This window comes from Pinus tabuliformis, chromosome 3_2, assembly GCF_031772625.1.
Source record: "Pinus tabuliformis cultivar Carrire ecotype Pingquan chromosome 3_2, CPIR1, whole genome shotgun sequence".
NCBI classification, from domain to species: domain Eukaryota; kingdom Viridiplantae; phylum Streptophyta; class Pinopsida; order Pinales; family Pinaceae; genus Pinus; species Pinus tabuliformis.
The window spans coordinates 149,073,849-149,091,872 of NC_142302.1; the positions used below are offsets into that span (position 1 = coordinate 149,073,849).

At 39.5% G+C, this 18,024-nt stretch overlaps 1 protein-coding gene across 1 annotated transcript in view; it reads right to left on the reverse strand.

Annotated features, from left to right (window-relative positions):
- Positions 1-18,024, reverse strand: part of MAA3 (P-loop containing nucleoside triphosphate hydrolases superfamily protein) — a 464,706-nt gene that overhangs the window by 337,587 nt on the left and 109,095 nt on the right. The window contains exons 7-8 of the mRNA XM_089415984.1: positions 11,222-11,307; positions 10,911-10,961 (exon numbers count right to left, since the gene is read on the reverse strand). Of these exons, the coding sequence (XP_089272110.1) occupies positions 10,911-10,961; positions 11,222-11,307 (137 nt within the window). The remainder of the gene's footprint in view (positions 1-10,910; positions 10,962-11,221; positions 11,308-18,024) is intronic.

The window sequence follows — 18,024 nt, forward strand, 5'->3', positions numbered from 1 at the left end:
CAATGTTGATGGCGGTCTTGAACTTGTCTGAGTAATCATGTGCAGATAGAAAGATGGGACCACTAACAAACACAGCAAGAACACTTATCAATGGCTTGCCTTTTACATTTGTCCATCCATCAGATACAATGGACACCCCATGGTCAGTCCAAGAACTTGTCATTTTATTCAAAGAATGTGATACTTTTGCTTTTTCATGATCAAGGCCAACGGTTCTTGCCTTGTCATACCCAGGGCTCTTGTATCCTTTAGGGGCATCATTTATGGCAGAAAACATTTCGTGCCAATAAGGTGAGCGTAGAACATTGAATGGTATCCCACATGCATAGAAAAACCTGTAAACTTTTGAATCCACATCATTCCTACACCCCTCATCAAGGAAATCTGATATGGTTCTACGCCTTAAAGATGATGACCCTGTGCCTCCATGTCCATATCCACTGCCTTGGGAGGATGCTGAAGGAGTTCTTTGTGATTGTGAGCTTGGTTCAAAGAAACCCCTTGATTTTTTTGTTCTGTATTGGGCTTCCTCCTCTTCCCTTATGTATTTGGCTCTATCTGCTGTTGACACCGCTGTACAAGTTTTGATTCCTATTTGTTTCTCTCCATCCCATGGCCTTTTCCCGCAGAGGTGTCCTCTAGCACGGGTGTATGAACCTGTGTAATCAGTGTTGCAATGGGGGCAATGAAATTTAGTGGTTCCACCCCCTCCCTGTTTCAGCCCTGTGAACATATTTCCACAATGGAGTTTGGTCTTGTTTAGTTTTTTGAGGGTCATGTTCACCCTCCTCCAGCTCCTCCTCACTGGGGTTTTCACCCATTTGACTTTCTCCGGCTTCTTCATCCCCCTCTTCAATTTGGGGCCCCCTCCGTTTCCTACTCTCCAGCACCATAATAACCATAAAAGGGACCAGGAAGAGGAAAATGCCAATAAATATAGCCAGGTCCATGGTGTTTGATGTTTGTAGGGTTTTGATTCTTGAATCTGCAAATTAATTTAATTTATTGGGATTAATTAATTTAATTTATTAATTTAATTTAAATACATGATCTTTAAACTCAAATAGCTAAATTAAATTAACTAAATTAACTACCTAACCAGCTAAACTAACTAAATTACTAAGTTACTTACCTCTGCAGGCTTGCTCCTCGCTCCTTGGCACTTGCTCCTCACTCCTTTGCTCTTGCTCCAGCTCCAAACTCAAGCTCAATGAAGTTAGAATGAATTTTTTTTGGCCCATTGGGCTTATAAAACCAAAAAAAAATTCTAAATTTTTTTTTTATTTTCGGGTCTGACGGATTTTTTTTTCCGCTGAACCGCTCCCGGCCCGGCTCGAATCGCTCCCGGAGCGATTTTTAATGTCCGGGAGCGATCAGGGAGCGATCGCTCCCGGGTATTAAAAAACGCTCCGGGAGCGCCGAAGCGATCACTCCCTATGTCGCTCCCTAACAGACCAGGGAACAAAATTTTTTTTAAGGGAGCGCGCTCCCGAGCCGCTCCCACCCGGAGCGCGATTCGGGAGCGGGTTCGAGGGGGGGGGGGCCTCCCCCGCAACATGGGACTGAAGGAAATAGAAACAAGCACACAAGTGACACCGTTGTTTTTGGACTAATGTCCCCGGAAAAACCAAATGCGGGAAAACCGATGCAACTATCTGAGGGTTTGATTTATTAAGCAGTTTCAGAATACAATCTGGGTGCCAAATCCGGCTCACCCAACAGAGAAAAATCTCGGCAATAGCACCTCTCTACTCGGAAGCAAATATTCCGGTTGAAACCCCAGATAAACACTCCGACAGCTTCACAGCTCCAATCTGCCCCACGAAACCCCAGCGTCAACCTCTAGGGACTGCGTCAGCCTCTCTCTGGCCCAGCATTAGCCCAGCGTCACTCTGGCTTGGCCTGCGTCAACCCTCTAGCCCTCTATGTCACCCACGTTGGCCCCTTTGAGGCACTGCACAGCTCCTGGCTGCCTCTGCGTGAGCCCTGGCTAGCTCTGGGTGAACCCTTGGCTGGTTCTACGTCCCTCTCTCCGGCTACTGCGCCGATCCTCCCGGTGCTAGCTCTACTTCTCTGCTTTTGTATTCACTACCCCTCAGCTGTAACTCTGATCATTCTCTCAACTTTCTCAACAAACCCAGCCCTAGAAAGTCGAAATCTTGATCTCTTGGTGTGTTCTCCAAGTGACCCTCAAGCCTCCTCTTATACTTTTCTCATTGACAAATCAACGGCTGAGATTAGGTCCCTAATCAACAGCTAAGATTAGATCTAGCTTGATCCATGACTTTTGGACCATTCTAACGCAGTTTTATATTAATTCACATTGATATTTTAATTTCCCTAAGTGACTCCATTAAAAATATTAATTATTTTAATATCTCCCAAACTGTTTAGAATTTGCCCAAACCCTTTCTGGGTATTGGAGATCTCATGTGCCTTAGCCTCTCCACCAATTTTCGTGGCTAGAGCACATCCGATGCTACCCCAAATCAACACACTAGCAGCAGAGATAGAAAAGAGGTGGGCCACAGCTGTTAAGGAGGGTTTTGAAGGCAGAAATAGGTGTTGGAGTAGCGTGTTATCATCCCTAACGAGGACCAAAACCTACAGCAGTTGAACGGACACAAAACAAAGGTATGTATTGGTGAAGTTATAGTTGTTTTGATGCAAGTGGATGGTGTCCTAGAAGAGGACAGTTTGGGATAATTGTAGCAGCTAAGAGGTAGGGCTAACGTGGCATGTTAGAAGCCCTAACTAGTGGGTAGATGCTACCATGGTCATTGTGTGCCTAGATTTGCGCAATAGCTCCTCTATTGCAAAGCAAAGGGCAAATCTTCGGAGCTCTAGTTGGATGATGTTTGAGGATATCTAAAGGACTTGTTTGTTTGTGTTGGATTGGGCATTTGTGGACTGTTGGACGGTAGCATGAGAATGCCCAAGTGTGTAGCCCTATGTGTAATGCCTTGATGGACTAAGGGTTGCTAGGACAGGCAGTTTGTTGGAGCTCCTAGTTTGATCAACCAGAGAAGCAGTTTGTTGCAGCCTGTGTTCATCATTGGAGAAGCGACATTTGATGGTGATAGGTGGCAACCCTTCGTGCCCTATGTTAGTCTTCATTGGAGCAACACAGGAAGACTATAGTGGGCAAAAGTCCCTAAGTAGCTGAGGAGCAGCAGTGGGCAGTTGTGAGTTGTTCACAAACAGAGTTGTGAACAACTCGACAGGAGTCTCGATGTGTTGATGCGTTGATGGACAAACGATCAATGAGAGAGAAGATTGGATAGCCAAGATTCAATGGCCAAATGGACTTGGAGCATTGATAGAGGTAGGTGTTGCAGATCAGGAGCCGAAGGACCGGGCAGATGTGTTCAAGGTACGACCGAGAGGAGCTGAGGGAGTGCGCCACAACCAAATGGTCAAAGTATCTTAATCAAAGTAGATTGGTGGTCATCACGACAGACACCAAGCACTAGTTATTGTATCTTGTACTAGTGGATGTATGAGGGTCATTATCCCTAGTACGAGAGCCCTAGATTGTTGTATTATTCAGTTTGATTAATATAACAAAGTTGGGTTAAAAATTTGTAAAAAGTTGGCTATATTTGTGCATATGTGATTTATTGTTGTTTATATTCTGTTGTAATATGTTGTGATAGTTGGTTTAGTAGCGTCAATGATTTAAGATTCTATCCTAGACACCAATATCGTGGAAAACTAACACTGAGAAACTAAAGGAACATCAAATATTAACTTAAGGGTTAAATCATCATTATTTGCAAGTAATTTTGGGACTGATTTTATGATCATAGTGGGCTGATTTAATTGGCATAAGTGTTCTTGAGGTCTGGTGCATTTTCCAAGTAATCATTGAATGATAAAAGCATTGGTTAACTTATTGCATTAGTCTCTCTTTTTGTCTTGGGGATAACTAGTTTGTTTTGTATCTTGCATCCTTGCATCTCTAGCATCTCATTGTTAGCTAGGTGCATTGGTTAGTTTCATTCTTGACATTGCATATCACTGTTAGCAATCTCATTGCTCCTATATTATTATGTTCACTCTATTGTGCTTAAAGAAACATTTAAAATTGCTCTTGTTCCTAATTGACATAACATGAGATAAAGAGATCTCTCATAAGCACATTGGAATCATCTTAATTAACACATTGAGTAACTCTCGTTGCTAATATTGTTTCATTGAGATAATATCTAAGTGTTTTCTAGCAGTACTTTATAAGTTGTTGGCAACTCTTGCAATTCTTGCATTCAAAGTGTACTTCTTGTCATTCAAATTGCAAGTAGGATAATTGGTTTAAATTGTTCATCTTAAAGCATTTGGAGCATTGAATTATAACAATATCTCATTGAGCAAATTAACTTCATCATTTGCATCTTCATTCCAAATTAGAAGTGCATTGATAAAATGCACCTCCAAGCATGAGATTGGAGGAAAGAGAGATAGGACAACCTTCTTCATCCAATTTGAGAAGTTTGGATCCTTATTTGCAGTTAACACAGGTGACCTTGCAGTTCTCTTGCGGGCAATCCCTTGTAGGAACAGAGGCACTTGAGTGGTTAGAAGTAAGGGTAGGTATCGTTAATGAGGCCTTAGCCTCCTTCCCTAGACCTTCTCTCCACAACTTGCATTTTAGACTGGCTTCAAAACAATTGATAAGAACGATTTTGTTATGAAGAAAAAATATATAAAATAATACAAATAATATAAAATAATAATAATAATAAATAATGAGTAATTAGTAACTAGTTAATGAAAAGATATGTCACTAAGGACACAACCATCAGTGAAGAGGTACCTGCCTAAGGTATATATGCAGGCCCTCACCCTCATTGTAATCATCTCATCAATTATTTTATACAATATTCAAAATACAACCATTATCCTACAATGGATGTCTTTGTGTTTGAAGTATTCTGAAGATTACTATGTTGCATATGTGAACCTTGTTCATTACATTGGTATCAGAACCACATCTAATCCTGACCTTTAGCCATCAACTCGTTGTCAACTTGGTTGTCGTCATAAACAAAGCGTTTCGCTACACAATTGGAGGTTCTCCATTTCACTATTAAGCCTTTGGTCAAGTATTTGAAAACAAAAAAACAAAAAACAAAAAATCGGTATATTAGAGAAAAAAATACATAAAAAAATTGGAAAAGAATATTTAATAAAAAGGAATATATATTATTAAAAACAACTATATATAAAAAAATATAAAACATGAATAAACAAACAACTCACCTGGGTCGTTAGCTGCCAGTTGCAGTGCGTGGAGCTACCGAAGACGACAACCACCTTATCACCGATAGCAGTTGTAAGCCATCCACTCCGCCCGTCTGCATCCTTCCAAGCAGCCTCAACCTAAGTAACAACTACCGCCGCCATTCACTTTCACATGACCAAAGCCCACTCACCACCAAAGCCCTCTCGCCACAGGTAGGCACCCGACGACCACCTGCCCAAACCTACAACAGCTGTTGCTTCCGCGTGCTTGTTCTCTGCCACCATACGTTGCCTCGATCATTTGTCGTATTCCTCCACCAACCTGTTCCCTGTCATGCAGAACTTGCCAAATTATAAAACCTTTTTATATATATTAAATGAATTATATATATGTATATTGAATTTAAAAAATATATATATATATATTATATAATTATATCTAATTGAAAAAAAAAAAATATATATATATATATATAATTATATACTTAATTAATTAATTTAAATAACCAAAAAAAAATACTAAACATATTTATTGGATATAAAAATATATGTTATAATATTATTACTACCAATATTTCCAAGGTTTGGCTTCATATTTTTTAAAGGAGCGTTATTATCAAATAAGCGGCGAAGTGTAATGTTCCTAAGTAGGAATATGAGTGATATTCTAAACAAATAAACAATGCAGCAGCATAAAATTAAAGACATGCATTATAAACCCATAAAACACTGTAAATTTGGAACTTCTGAGCCATATATTATAAAATTTGAGAGCATAGGTACAATATAAATGAGATGGTGCACCTGGGTTTGTCCCAAGGACAAGCTGGACCAAACCCAGGTGATGGAATAGCTGAGCTGAAGGTTGCCCAGTTGTTGCACCACTCTACACTGCGTTGTCCCAGTAAAACTATTGTCCTACTGAACTTCGACCTACTGGAATGTGCCCAAAAACCGCCCAGAAAATTATATCCTTTCAGCCTTAGACTCCTTGGACAAAACCCAAAAAAACCCAGAAGGGAATTTCTTTGGTTTTGACTTTGGATTTTTGGCCTCCTTGGAGCCTCTCCCCAGCTGTTGCTGCCAAATTCGACTTGCAGGAAACAACCTGCAAATCCCTTTGAAAACACCCCTAGAATGTTGGGTTCACCTGTGATGACTGACTCCTTTCTCCCCGGATGATCCTTGGCCTGGATGACTGCTTTCCTAAGCACCACGAGTTTGTTGCCAGAGGTCTCTGCACAATCCCTCTGCCCAGAAATTCGTACTACTGTAACCCCTAACTGACTAGCTGCAAAACTCAATGAAATTGTCCTCAACCAACAACCTTTCCAAATCCCGAAACTCCCAACAAGCTATGGACCTCCCGGCTGGCTCAATCCCCTTCTGTGTGTTTCTCGCTGCCCAGAAAATACGCAGTCTCCTCCTCTGCGTGGTTGGATGAAGTGTATGTTAATGCTGGAACCCCTAAAATCTCTGTGGAATAACCTCCCTAGGGCGGGCACGGATAGTCCCCAGAAATAGAGGTTGAATGTCCCCTACGGAAGATCCGCGGCTAAACAACCAGTAGACTCACCAAGCAACAGAGCAAACAAAGATAAGTTTGTTTGTAAAATGATCAAGATGCTGCAAAATGAGAGCTCCTTCTTCTTTTATCACCTTGGGCCCCCTTAGCCTCTTGTGGGCCCCTCCTTCCACTAATTCGATTCCCTCCAACTCATGCAATGGCCAAGTTCGAATTATTCATGTGGGTGGCCCCCACATAACACTAGCTGCCAGAAATAAAGTCAAATTGCCTATAGTCCCTAAGTTCTGTGTGTGGGGTCCTCCTCCTAAGCCAAAAATGATGCCAAAATTGTGTCGCTGCACCCCGTGACTAATACATCTGAAAAGGGACATGACACGAAGGGTATTTAACAAAAAAAAAAAAGATAATTAAATAAGGTTCCATAAAAGGTTAAAAGAAGTGAAGAACAAAAAAATGAAAATGACGAAGGAAGAAAGGTTTTCCTATAAAAGTCTTCTAATTGCAAATTGTAGAGTAATTACAGTAAAAGGGAATACCCAATGGAAGGGGATTAATATTGTTATCAGCATAAGTGACGAGAAAAATTACATCAATGTTAATTTGGTGAATCAACTATTAATTCCAAAGTCAAGCATAGGAGAAAGAAAAAATATTTTTGGCAACAAAGAATATGAAATTAATGATTTACAAGTAATAATTGACCACTATGAATGCAACTCTCAATTTTGTGTCGTAACTATGTTTAACCCAAAGATCGACATAATTCTTGGTCAACCTTGGTTAAAAGAATTGGGTACGTTCATGTTAAACATAGAAAAAAATATTTTGATGTTCCCTTATAAAAAGAAGATGATCACCTTCCAGGACATAATCATGAAGCCAAAATCGATAACATGCTCATTAGAAGACTTAAGGATATTTTGGAATCGATGTTTCAAGATAATAAAAAAACTATACCAAAGAAGCAGAAGGAGCTTGAAGAAGTCAACTCCAGTAAAGACAAAGAAATTTTGCACCTCAGAGATCACAATGAAAAACTACTCAAACAAGTCAAAAGAACTAAGGCCACAAAGAAGGAACTCAAGAAGCACTTATCAGAACAAGAAGAAGAAAATTTGCACTTAAAAACCCTTAATCAAAAGCTATTAGAACAAATCAAAGATTTAAAGAATGAGAAACTAAAACATAAGATTGATGAAAAAGAAAATCAAGTACTCATACGTCTCAAAAAACATAATCAAAATCTACTCACTCAAATTAAGAAACTTAACGATGATAAGAAATCATTAAAAAACAAATTAGAAGAATTTCTCGCGAAGGAGGTATCAAAGTCATCAGATGTAACAGTTCAAGTTGAAGATAAAGGAACAAATACTAATCCAGTCAATATCACAACTCAAGAAGATGAGAAACCAATAGAAGTTAAAACGTATTTAGATGTTGCAATTCAAACAATGGAAATTCCCAGTGATGATTCAGTAGCCAACTCAGCAACAACAGTACCTGAAGTAAATCAGGAAATTGCTACACACTTGATAAGGGAAAATCTAACCAGAAGAACTCCTTATCAACACTCGAACCATAAGAGGAGACAACTAAGTCAGTCTATATATTTGAACCATTCAGAACGAAAACAACAAATTTATGTTCCAAGGAATTCTGAAGTTTGCAGAATCCAATCCTATGATAACAATTCACTACAAATTTTCAGTGATCAGAAGATTCCACAGAAGATTAATCTTGGATGATTAGATCCATTCTCAGTCTGATATTTTGTTTATCACTCAAAGAATCATATCGTCTTGTATCAACGAAGATGAAAGTTCAGAGAAGAGAAGATATTCAAAACAGGAAACGAGTTCAAGCCCTTTCATCAAGTAAGCTTTGAAGACAAATCTTTTTGAAAAGGAAGGCAATGTTATGAATAAAAAATATATATAAAATAGCACAAATAATGTAAAATAAAATAATAATAAATAATGATTAGTTAGTAACTAGTAACTAGTTAATGAAAAGGTATGTCCCTAAAGACATAACCGTTACTGAAGAAGTACCTTCCTAAGGTATATAAGCAGGCCTTCACCCTCATTGTAATCATCTCATCAATTATTTTATACAATATTCAATATACAAATATTGTCCTACAATGGATGTCTTTGTCTTCGAAGTATTATGAAGATTACTCTGCTGCGTATACGAATCTTTTTCATTACAGATTCACCTAGATTAGGCATTCTAACTAAAATTTACCATGATCTTGCATCTCATCTAGAATATATTTTGTATCTTGTAATAGTTTTTCATCCGGTAACTTGCGTATTGATCTTTGTTGTGCAAGTAATTAATCTTGAGGCATTGGTCTATCATTTATATCTTAAAAATCTAATTTGCTTGTGCTTAATAATCTTACTTGTCACAAAATTTTGGTTCAAGTTGCTAGGACATTCAGTTGTATCTCCTGAAACTTGTTGGTTTCCAACAGATTCCTCATAATTCCATTTGTAGGGACTTCCCCCTTAGCCTGTATCTAGGAGATAGCTTAAACAGAGTGGGCAGGGATCAAAGTGACAGCCCATGTTTTGAGCGTTGTCGCTTTGGGTGTACAATTTGGGCGACAACAGAGCCCCACTCTAGCTTTGGGGTATGTGTGGGAGAAAAACTCTGCCAATTATTTGGGTTAGAAAACGCGAATAATTGGCGGAGGGTAAAAAACTCCGTAGAGTGAAACTCTTTGCTAAGAATCAAAGGCTTACCTAGATGTTTTTTCATGCCCTCATAGTCATACTAGAATCATTTTACAATGGCCACGCAGGGCTGAAGAATTTGGAATTACAAATTTGGCAAAACTGCTGAAAGATGATGATGATATCTAGATGTCTGACGGCTCAAACATGATGGAGTGCTTTGAGAAAATGTGTACTGCTATAGGGTAGTTGACGCAAAGTGGTCAACAGGGCCAATATCCCCGGATGAGAGCCCAAGTAGGTTCTGATTTGATGGAGAACTTATTTGATTGAGCAGAATTTATATGTGTCGCATGTGAGTCAGATTGGTTGTAATTTTTGCTTCCGTTGAATATTTTTTTGTTAAGAACCCGGTTGTGCATTTGTTCATTAGTTGAACTGATAAATCTGCTAGGAACTAATTTCCAGATGCTAGGTTCAAACATTAACACCAAACTTCTAAAAGGCAGGGCAAAACCACATACCCCGAGTCTCCAGGAAGAGCTGCACACTAATGAAGCTTCCCGTGAAACAAAACAGTGACAGTCCTGCACCACTTTCCAAAAGTTTGTTGATTCTTACAGTTTTTTTTCTGATGTTGCTGATAAGTTATATTCCAGACCGTACGTGATTTTTTGTTGATGCCAACATTTTCAAAATATATCTGATAATGGACCCATAGAGAAACAAAATGCACAATTACAATTCCAACAAGCAATGGAGAAGACTGATGACTTCCCCTAACCTCCCTGAAAACCCCCTACCCCACGCAGCCCAGCCCACCCCACCCCACGCAAAAAAAGCCTAACAAGCCTGTCATTTAGACCATTAATGTGATGGGCATGCATTTTATTTAAGATTGCAAAAATAACAAAAGGCAAGCCCATCAAGACACAACCCACCAGAAACCCATGGTATTTTCCAATGGAATTCCAAAAGAGAATATCTTCATGTAAATAGTAAGTAACTATAAGTATTATGCTAAGAAATTAAGAATAATGCAGCTGGTAAATAGGCAGGCAAAGAACAATCTAACTGTTGAAGGAAGCTGATATTTGATTTCGGGAACCCAATGGCAGCTTGCTGCCAAGAGCATAGCCAAAAGGTCCTCCATGTCACCAAGTACAATTTTATAGCCTGCTAAAATCTGCATTGGACAAGTACAATAATGGGCATAGAAGAAGAATGGAGAAGGAAAAAATCAATATCATAAAAGGTGGCCAATAGTAAGCAAAGAGCAAACCGACTGATAGGGGGGCACCAAACTCATCGGGCTGGAAAGGCTAGGGGTTAAACATAAAAATAGTTTACTGGACAAGACATTCATGGAGAAATCCAATCTGAAAAGTATTTAGAGAGTAAATTTTGTTACACTATGAACCAATAATTTAACAAGCACGCATGAAATAAGCTCATACTTGTCTTCAAGGTTTGGTTCTGGCCTGCCCTGGACAGTAAGAGTATCACCCCTGCACCACGTGATTACCACCATATAAGTTGTTCAGCCACTCTAACTAATAATCTCTTGCAACCAGAAGATGCTTGCAGTTCCCTTATAGTACATTTACAGATTCCAAATGATTAAAACCAAAGATGCTAGATACTTGAATGCCTGAAATAATTTAATGAAAACCATCCGCAACCATTTTTCAATAAATATAGTCCTATTTACCGAAACTTCTTTCAACTTTTAATATAAAACGTATTTTAGAAAAGTAATATGCATTACTTGGATTGCATCAATGCAGGTGTCGCATGTAAAACAGCTCCTAGAAGTCCAAGAATAGTTTGTGTTTTCCCTGTTCCTGGTGGACCCTGGAAGCAATTAAAAATAGAGGCATAAAATGTGAGCGTTAAGTTGAATTTTGAAATAAATCAAAAGAACAAACTATGTACTATTGCATATGATGTGACCTAAAACTACAGATTCAGCCGTGCTTCAATTGTTCAGAAACAAATTAACGATGCATTCATATTCGATAGTTAAACCAAACTACAACATATGAACAAGTCAACCTGTGAACTATAGTCAATTGCATTTAATTCAACATGACTGCACTGTTGAGAATTCAATAGGGCAATGTATATGTTAATTCTCTTAACTTGATAACTGTTTGTGTTACCTTTTTACTTATTAGATTTGATCTTTCTTATTCCAATATGCAATACATCAAACAGCTACCAAAACAGTAAGAACAATGACACAGTATATAGGCTGCAAGCTAGGGCCAAAACCCCTCCTCTTGAGGGGAAAACCTGAAAATCTCTTCTTATCTTTCAGATCTTTCAATTGACAAATACCATGACCTAGACTCAAACAAATACCCTCCAAGATCCAGTCTTCCTCGGCCTCTTGCTGAAATATCTTCAACCTTCTAGAAGATCCAAAATTCTGCTCCCCAACAACTGTTGCAACTCTTCTAGGAGACTTCGATCTCCCTCTAACTGCCTTCCCCTTGACCTCGCTTGCCTTAAGTCCTAGGGCTAGTAAGATTCCCTAAGAGACCTTCGCTTGCCTTCCTTCGCCCTTGCTTCAAAAATCAAACCTCAGACTAGCCCAGTGCAGAAACCCTAACTTCGCACCTCCAGAGGAATGTAGAGAGACCCAAACACTTTGACTTTCTTCGTTCTTCTCTTCTTCGCACTTCCTTATTCGACCTCTATCTTCTGCCTTCTTCGCGTAAGAGATGAGTGAGTGAAAAATTATCCAAATGGAGGACGAGTTCCTCTTATATATAAGCTTCTTCAAGGGTGGGCGTGGCTCTGCATGTAGGCCAACTTGATAGCTCATAAGGCCGACTTTATCTTGGAGCTAAGTTGCAGGAAACGTTGGAGAAGGGTTCGTTTCCGGCCGAAAATGAAACGGAAACGAGGACACTCGTACCGTACGGCCTCGAACTTGTTTCCAGCTATACTGGCCCGTTTCTTGAGGAGGAAACGTGGCCAGTACGGCCAGAAACGAGTTTCCGAGCTATACGGTGGAGTTTCCTCTTCTAACTTGACTTTTTCTAGATGCTTCTAAATGCCTCTCAAGTTATAAATAAGAGGATTTTTTGAGTGGGGCAACCTAATGTTGATATGCAGTTCATGGTAATGTTAAATCCTTAAAGTAAAAGTGACATTCTTAAAGTAAAAGTAAAAGAGAATGTCACTTTTACTTAAATTTTTAACATTACCATGAAATGATTCAGGATGTTTGAGAGTGGTTTCGCCCTCATTAGATTTCATATGGAGAAAGTAGAATTTTAGATTTCACTCAAAATCCAACAAACTTATCTATTTTTCAAGATTTCAGGATTGGGGGGATTGCAATGTTTCTATTGGATTTTGTCATGTACTAGGGTATGGAACTTGTATTTTATCAAGAGAACCAAGCCCTTTATGCAGGGGAGACTCCCATTAATCAAGAGCACGTAGGGTACTAGGGTATGGAACTTGTATTTAATCAAGAGCACTAAGGTTGTTCAACTATGTAGGAGGAGACTCCCAATCAAGCACGAGACAATAAATTAGAAATTTCTCGTGGTTGATTTTGGATATTGCTATTTTAATTATGTGATCACTGATCATTCATGAGTAAATGTGATGTAAATTTAGAGACTCATAGTTTATGCATTGACAATTGACAATTTAATCATAATGTAATAAATTAAAATGTCTCATATATGCTTTATGATTGCACATATTTCTTAAATATCCTAATATATATATATATATATATATATATATATTGTTGGAAATAATACTGAGAGGGGGGGTGAATCAGTATTATCAGATCAGATAAAACTTTTTCAATTTCATACTCAGATTCATACACGCAGCTTCAGTTAAGGATATCAGCGTATATACGCGACTTCGTTAAGGGCAACTAGCGTACATGCAGTAATCTTATGATTCAGTTAGCTTATCTTCAGTAAATGCATCAGAACATTATTAACCATATTAACAGTAAACAGGTGCAGTATAACAGAATAGATCATCACACATAAGGCACACACATGAACACCATGATATAAGGTGGAAACCCAATGTGGGTGAAAACCACCTACTGCAATTTGTTTCTATCTTCCTTTAATAAGAAACTTCTTTTACAATGTACTGGTGCAGTCCTTTACCAGCACGCAGGCTACAACCTGCAGAGGGCTACAACCCTCATAGCTCTTGTACTAGCCGATCCATTTACTAGTACGTAGGTGCCAACCCTACAGAAGGCTACAACCTTCACTCATTTTCCAGATGCTCCTGGAAGGGAGCTACAACCCCCTGGCTCTTGTACTGGCTGATATGTTTACCAGTACGTAGGTGCCGGCCTACGATCTTCCCGGGACCACGTTTCATACATTTTCATACTGGATCCATGAAACAATCACCATTGTAGTACAACCTGCATCATCAATCACTGAAACACCCAATACTGAATCACTGAAACCTTGTCAACAACATCATAACAACAACCAGATCCAACTCCATCTTCAAATATCATACTTCACATTGTATACGCTACTTGGATGAACCCAACCTGCGTGTATACGCTCTTTTACCAAAACCAACCTGCGTACAGATCTGCAAATTCAAGCTTAAAACTCCGCAGCTATATCAGACATCAAAACATACCCAGATCATAATAATAATAAACATGCGTCAGTAGATCTAGTCTGTCCACAGTCAAACCATATGAAGATAATTATTCCAAGCCTTGAGATCTCGTTCCATCATCCTCCACATGAGTGAAACCTTGGTTCAGATCACCAACCCATAACCAGCATTTGGATCTCACACTTCCTCAGATCTTCATCACTCACACACACTCACTGCTTTTTCTGGCCTAATGATCTTTCTCCTTATATAGCTTTAGGCCCTTCACAATACCACGGTCCAAAACGATAGTAACCCAATACCATCAACTCAATACTAGGGATCAACACGTCTGTCGAGACTCCATGGTCCAAAACCATAGGCACAAATTCCAAGGACTAACTACCACGGACCAAAAGTAAGCTTTCCGACATGTACGCTCTTTTCCGTTCATGAAACTGCGTGTATACCCTACTTGGTATATAGCGAACCTGCGTACACGCGACTTGGTATATAGCGAACCAGCGTGTATACGCGACTTGGGCTTAATGAACCTGCGTGTATGAACTTTCTTGGCCTGCTGTACTAAGATTTGTCCTCTGATTAAGTTGCCATCACCTGTACCAACCTCTGAGTGAGTTGCCATCAAGGACAACACTTGAATCATAATGCCAACAATCTCCCCCTTTGGACTTGATGGCAACCACCACACCAAGTCACTCTCCCCCTTTGACATCAAGGGCAAAGGGCGGACCAAGATATTCTCCTCTTTGGTATACCTTTTGCTGTACATACTCCCCCTGAGTACCTGCTGAAATCTCCAAATGTGCTCCCCCTTTGTATATGCCAAAGTGTACCAATCTGTCCATGCTCCCCCTGAGTACATGCTGAAGTTTCTGATTTGGCTCCCCTTTGTATTAATCCATCCATGCTCCCCCTGAGCAGATGCAGGTTCTAAGACCAGCAATTCATTCAAGACCATGACTATCATTCATCATATATGATCTGTACCATAAGCATCAGCTTGCAATACCATTCCTTTGATCAAACAACAAGATGTATCATTTAGCTTCATAGACTTTATCAACAACTTGTAACCATAATGCCAACAATGCATTATTTGAAGTATATGCTCCCCCTGAGCTTGTGCCATCTGTTTTCAGTTAGATCTGATCATGCATACATCAGTAATAAGCATCAAGATATCATCATCATCAAGTTAGGATTAAAACACTTCTAGCATCTTAAGACATTTCCAGACCTCCTCAGCAGACTGTAACTGTTAACCAATAGAGCATATACTGGACTGAATCATATCAGACCCCTTTTCTGAGCCTATCCCCACTGCATTTCTTCAGACTGACATATACGCGATTTTGCAGTGTGAAACTCGCGTATATACGCGACTTCCCTTAATTAAACTTGCGTATGAGAATTAGAACACTGAAGTTCTATACCTTCAGCTCCCCCTGAGTCTGTTATGTTTGTGCTGTGTTGAGTACCTTGTGCTGTGCCACATCTTTCTGACTGAACTTCCTTCTTCTTCCATATCTTCAGGCATGTTGACGATTTCTTCTTATCATGAGCTTTGTTCCTGCAATCCTTTGCTCTATGTCCAAACTTGTTACATGCATAGCATCTTACATGTTTCATATTCCTTCTATAGCAATCAGCAACTTTGTGGCCAAACATATTGCAAGAAAAGCAATATCCATTAAAGTACCTTGAGTGTGATGATCTTTCTGCATGATGGTCTTGAAACCTTCTTCTACATATGGCTGCAACATGTCCAAGATTATGACATACATAACATTCAACATTATTCATGGGAGGAGTAAAAGATTTTCTTTGAGGAGTCTCTTTCCTTGACTGTTGATGGAGTTGTCCTTTCATTTCCTTGTAGAGCCTTTCAGATTTTGCATTAGAGATTCTAGTCTTACTTTGTGAACCAGATTCACCTTCAATAGACTCATGAAAACCAAGACCAGTTTTGATAGCAGGGGACCTTTGACTACTAAGAATATCATCCAAGATCTTAGTACTATCTTGAAATCGTAATAGTTTATCTTTTTCTTCTAATTTACTTTTCAAGATATTTACCTCAACTTGATGTTGTTCTTCTTTTTCCAGACATTGCTTCTTCAAGGTCTCTTCAGCTTTCCTTCCTTCATCCAACTGATGCCTTAGTTCGAGGATCTCGTTTTCTTGCTCTTTATTCAGCGCTAGCAGCATTTGTCGAATTCTGGATGCACATTCCAACTGATCTTTTAATATGATGATTTTTTCTTTGAGGGCATTCTCCCTTTTGCTAGGTAGATCTTGCTGATCTATGATTTGATCTGATGCTTCATTTGCTTGTCCATCTTCAATCTGAGGTGATTCAGGATCTGAATACTTGCTTCCACTCAACGGTGAGCTGTCTTCTTCTTCTGACGTGCTTTCTTCCCCATTGTTCTACGAATCTCCTTCAAGCGATCAAGCTTCTCTGAAGGACCCGCTCTGATACCAATTGTTGGAAATAATACTGAGAGGGGGGGTGAATCAGTATTATCAGATCAGATAAAACTTTTTCAATTTCATACTCAGATTCATACACGCAGCTTCAGTTAAGGATATCAGCGTATATACGCGACTTCGTTAAGGGCAACTAGCGTACATGCAGTAATCTTATGATTCAGTTAGCTTATCTTCAGTAAATGCATCAGAACATTATTAACCATATTAACAGTAAACAGGTGCAGTATAACAGAACAGATCATCACACATAAGGCACACACATGAACACCATGATATAAGGTGGAAACCCAATGTGGGTGAAAACCACCTGCTGCAATTTGTTTCTATCTTCCTTTAATAAGAAACTTCTTTTACAATGTACTGGTGCAGTCCTTTACCAGCACGCAGGCTACAACCTGTAGAGGGCTACAACCCTCATAGCTCTTGTACTAGCCGATCCATTTACTAGTACGTAGGTGCCAACCCTACAGAAGGCTACAACCTTCACTCGTTTTCCAGCTGCTCCTGGAAGGGAGCTACAACCCCCTGGCTCTTGTACTAGCTGATATGTTTACCAGTATGTAAGTGCCGGCCTACGATCTTCCCGGGACCACGTTTCATACATTTTCATACTGGATCCATGAAACAATCACCATTGTAGTACAACCTGCATCATCAATCACTGAAACACCCAATATTGAATCACTGAAACCTTGTCAACAACATCATAACAACAACCAGATCCAACTCCATCTTCAAATATCATACTTCACATTGTATACGCTACTTGGATGAACCCAACCTGCGTGTATACGCCCTTTTACCAAAACCAACCTGCGTACAGATCTGCAAATTCAAGCTTAAAACTCCGCAGCTATATCAGACATCAAAACATACCCAGATCATAATAATAATAAACATGCATCAGTAGATCTAGTCTGTCCACAGTCAAACCATATGAAGATAATTATTCCAAGCCTTGAGATCTCGTTCCATCATCCTCCACATGAGTGAAACCTTGGTTCAGATCACCAACCCATAACCAGCATTTGGATCTCACACTTCCTCAGATCTTCATCACTCACACACACTCACTGCTTTTTCTGGCCTAATGATCTTTCTCCTTATATAGCTTTAGGCCCTTCAGAATACCACGGTCCAAAACCATAGTAACCCAATACCATCAACTCAATACTAGGGATCAACACGTCTGTCGAGACTCCATGGTCCAAAACCATAGGCACAAATTCCAAGGACTAACTACCACGGACCAAAAGTAAGCTTTCCGACATGTACGCTCTTTTCTGTTCATGAAACTGCGTGTATATCCTACTTGGTATATAGCGAACCTGCGTACACGCGACTTGGTATATAGCGAACCAGCGTGTATACGCGACTTGGGCTCAATGAACCTGCGTGTATGAACTTTCTTGGCCTGCTGTACTAAGATCTGTCCTCTGA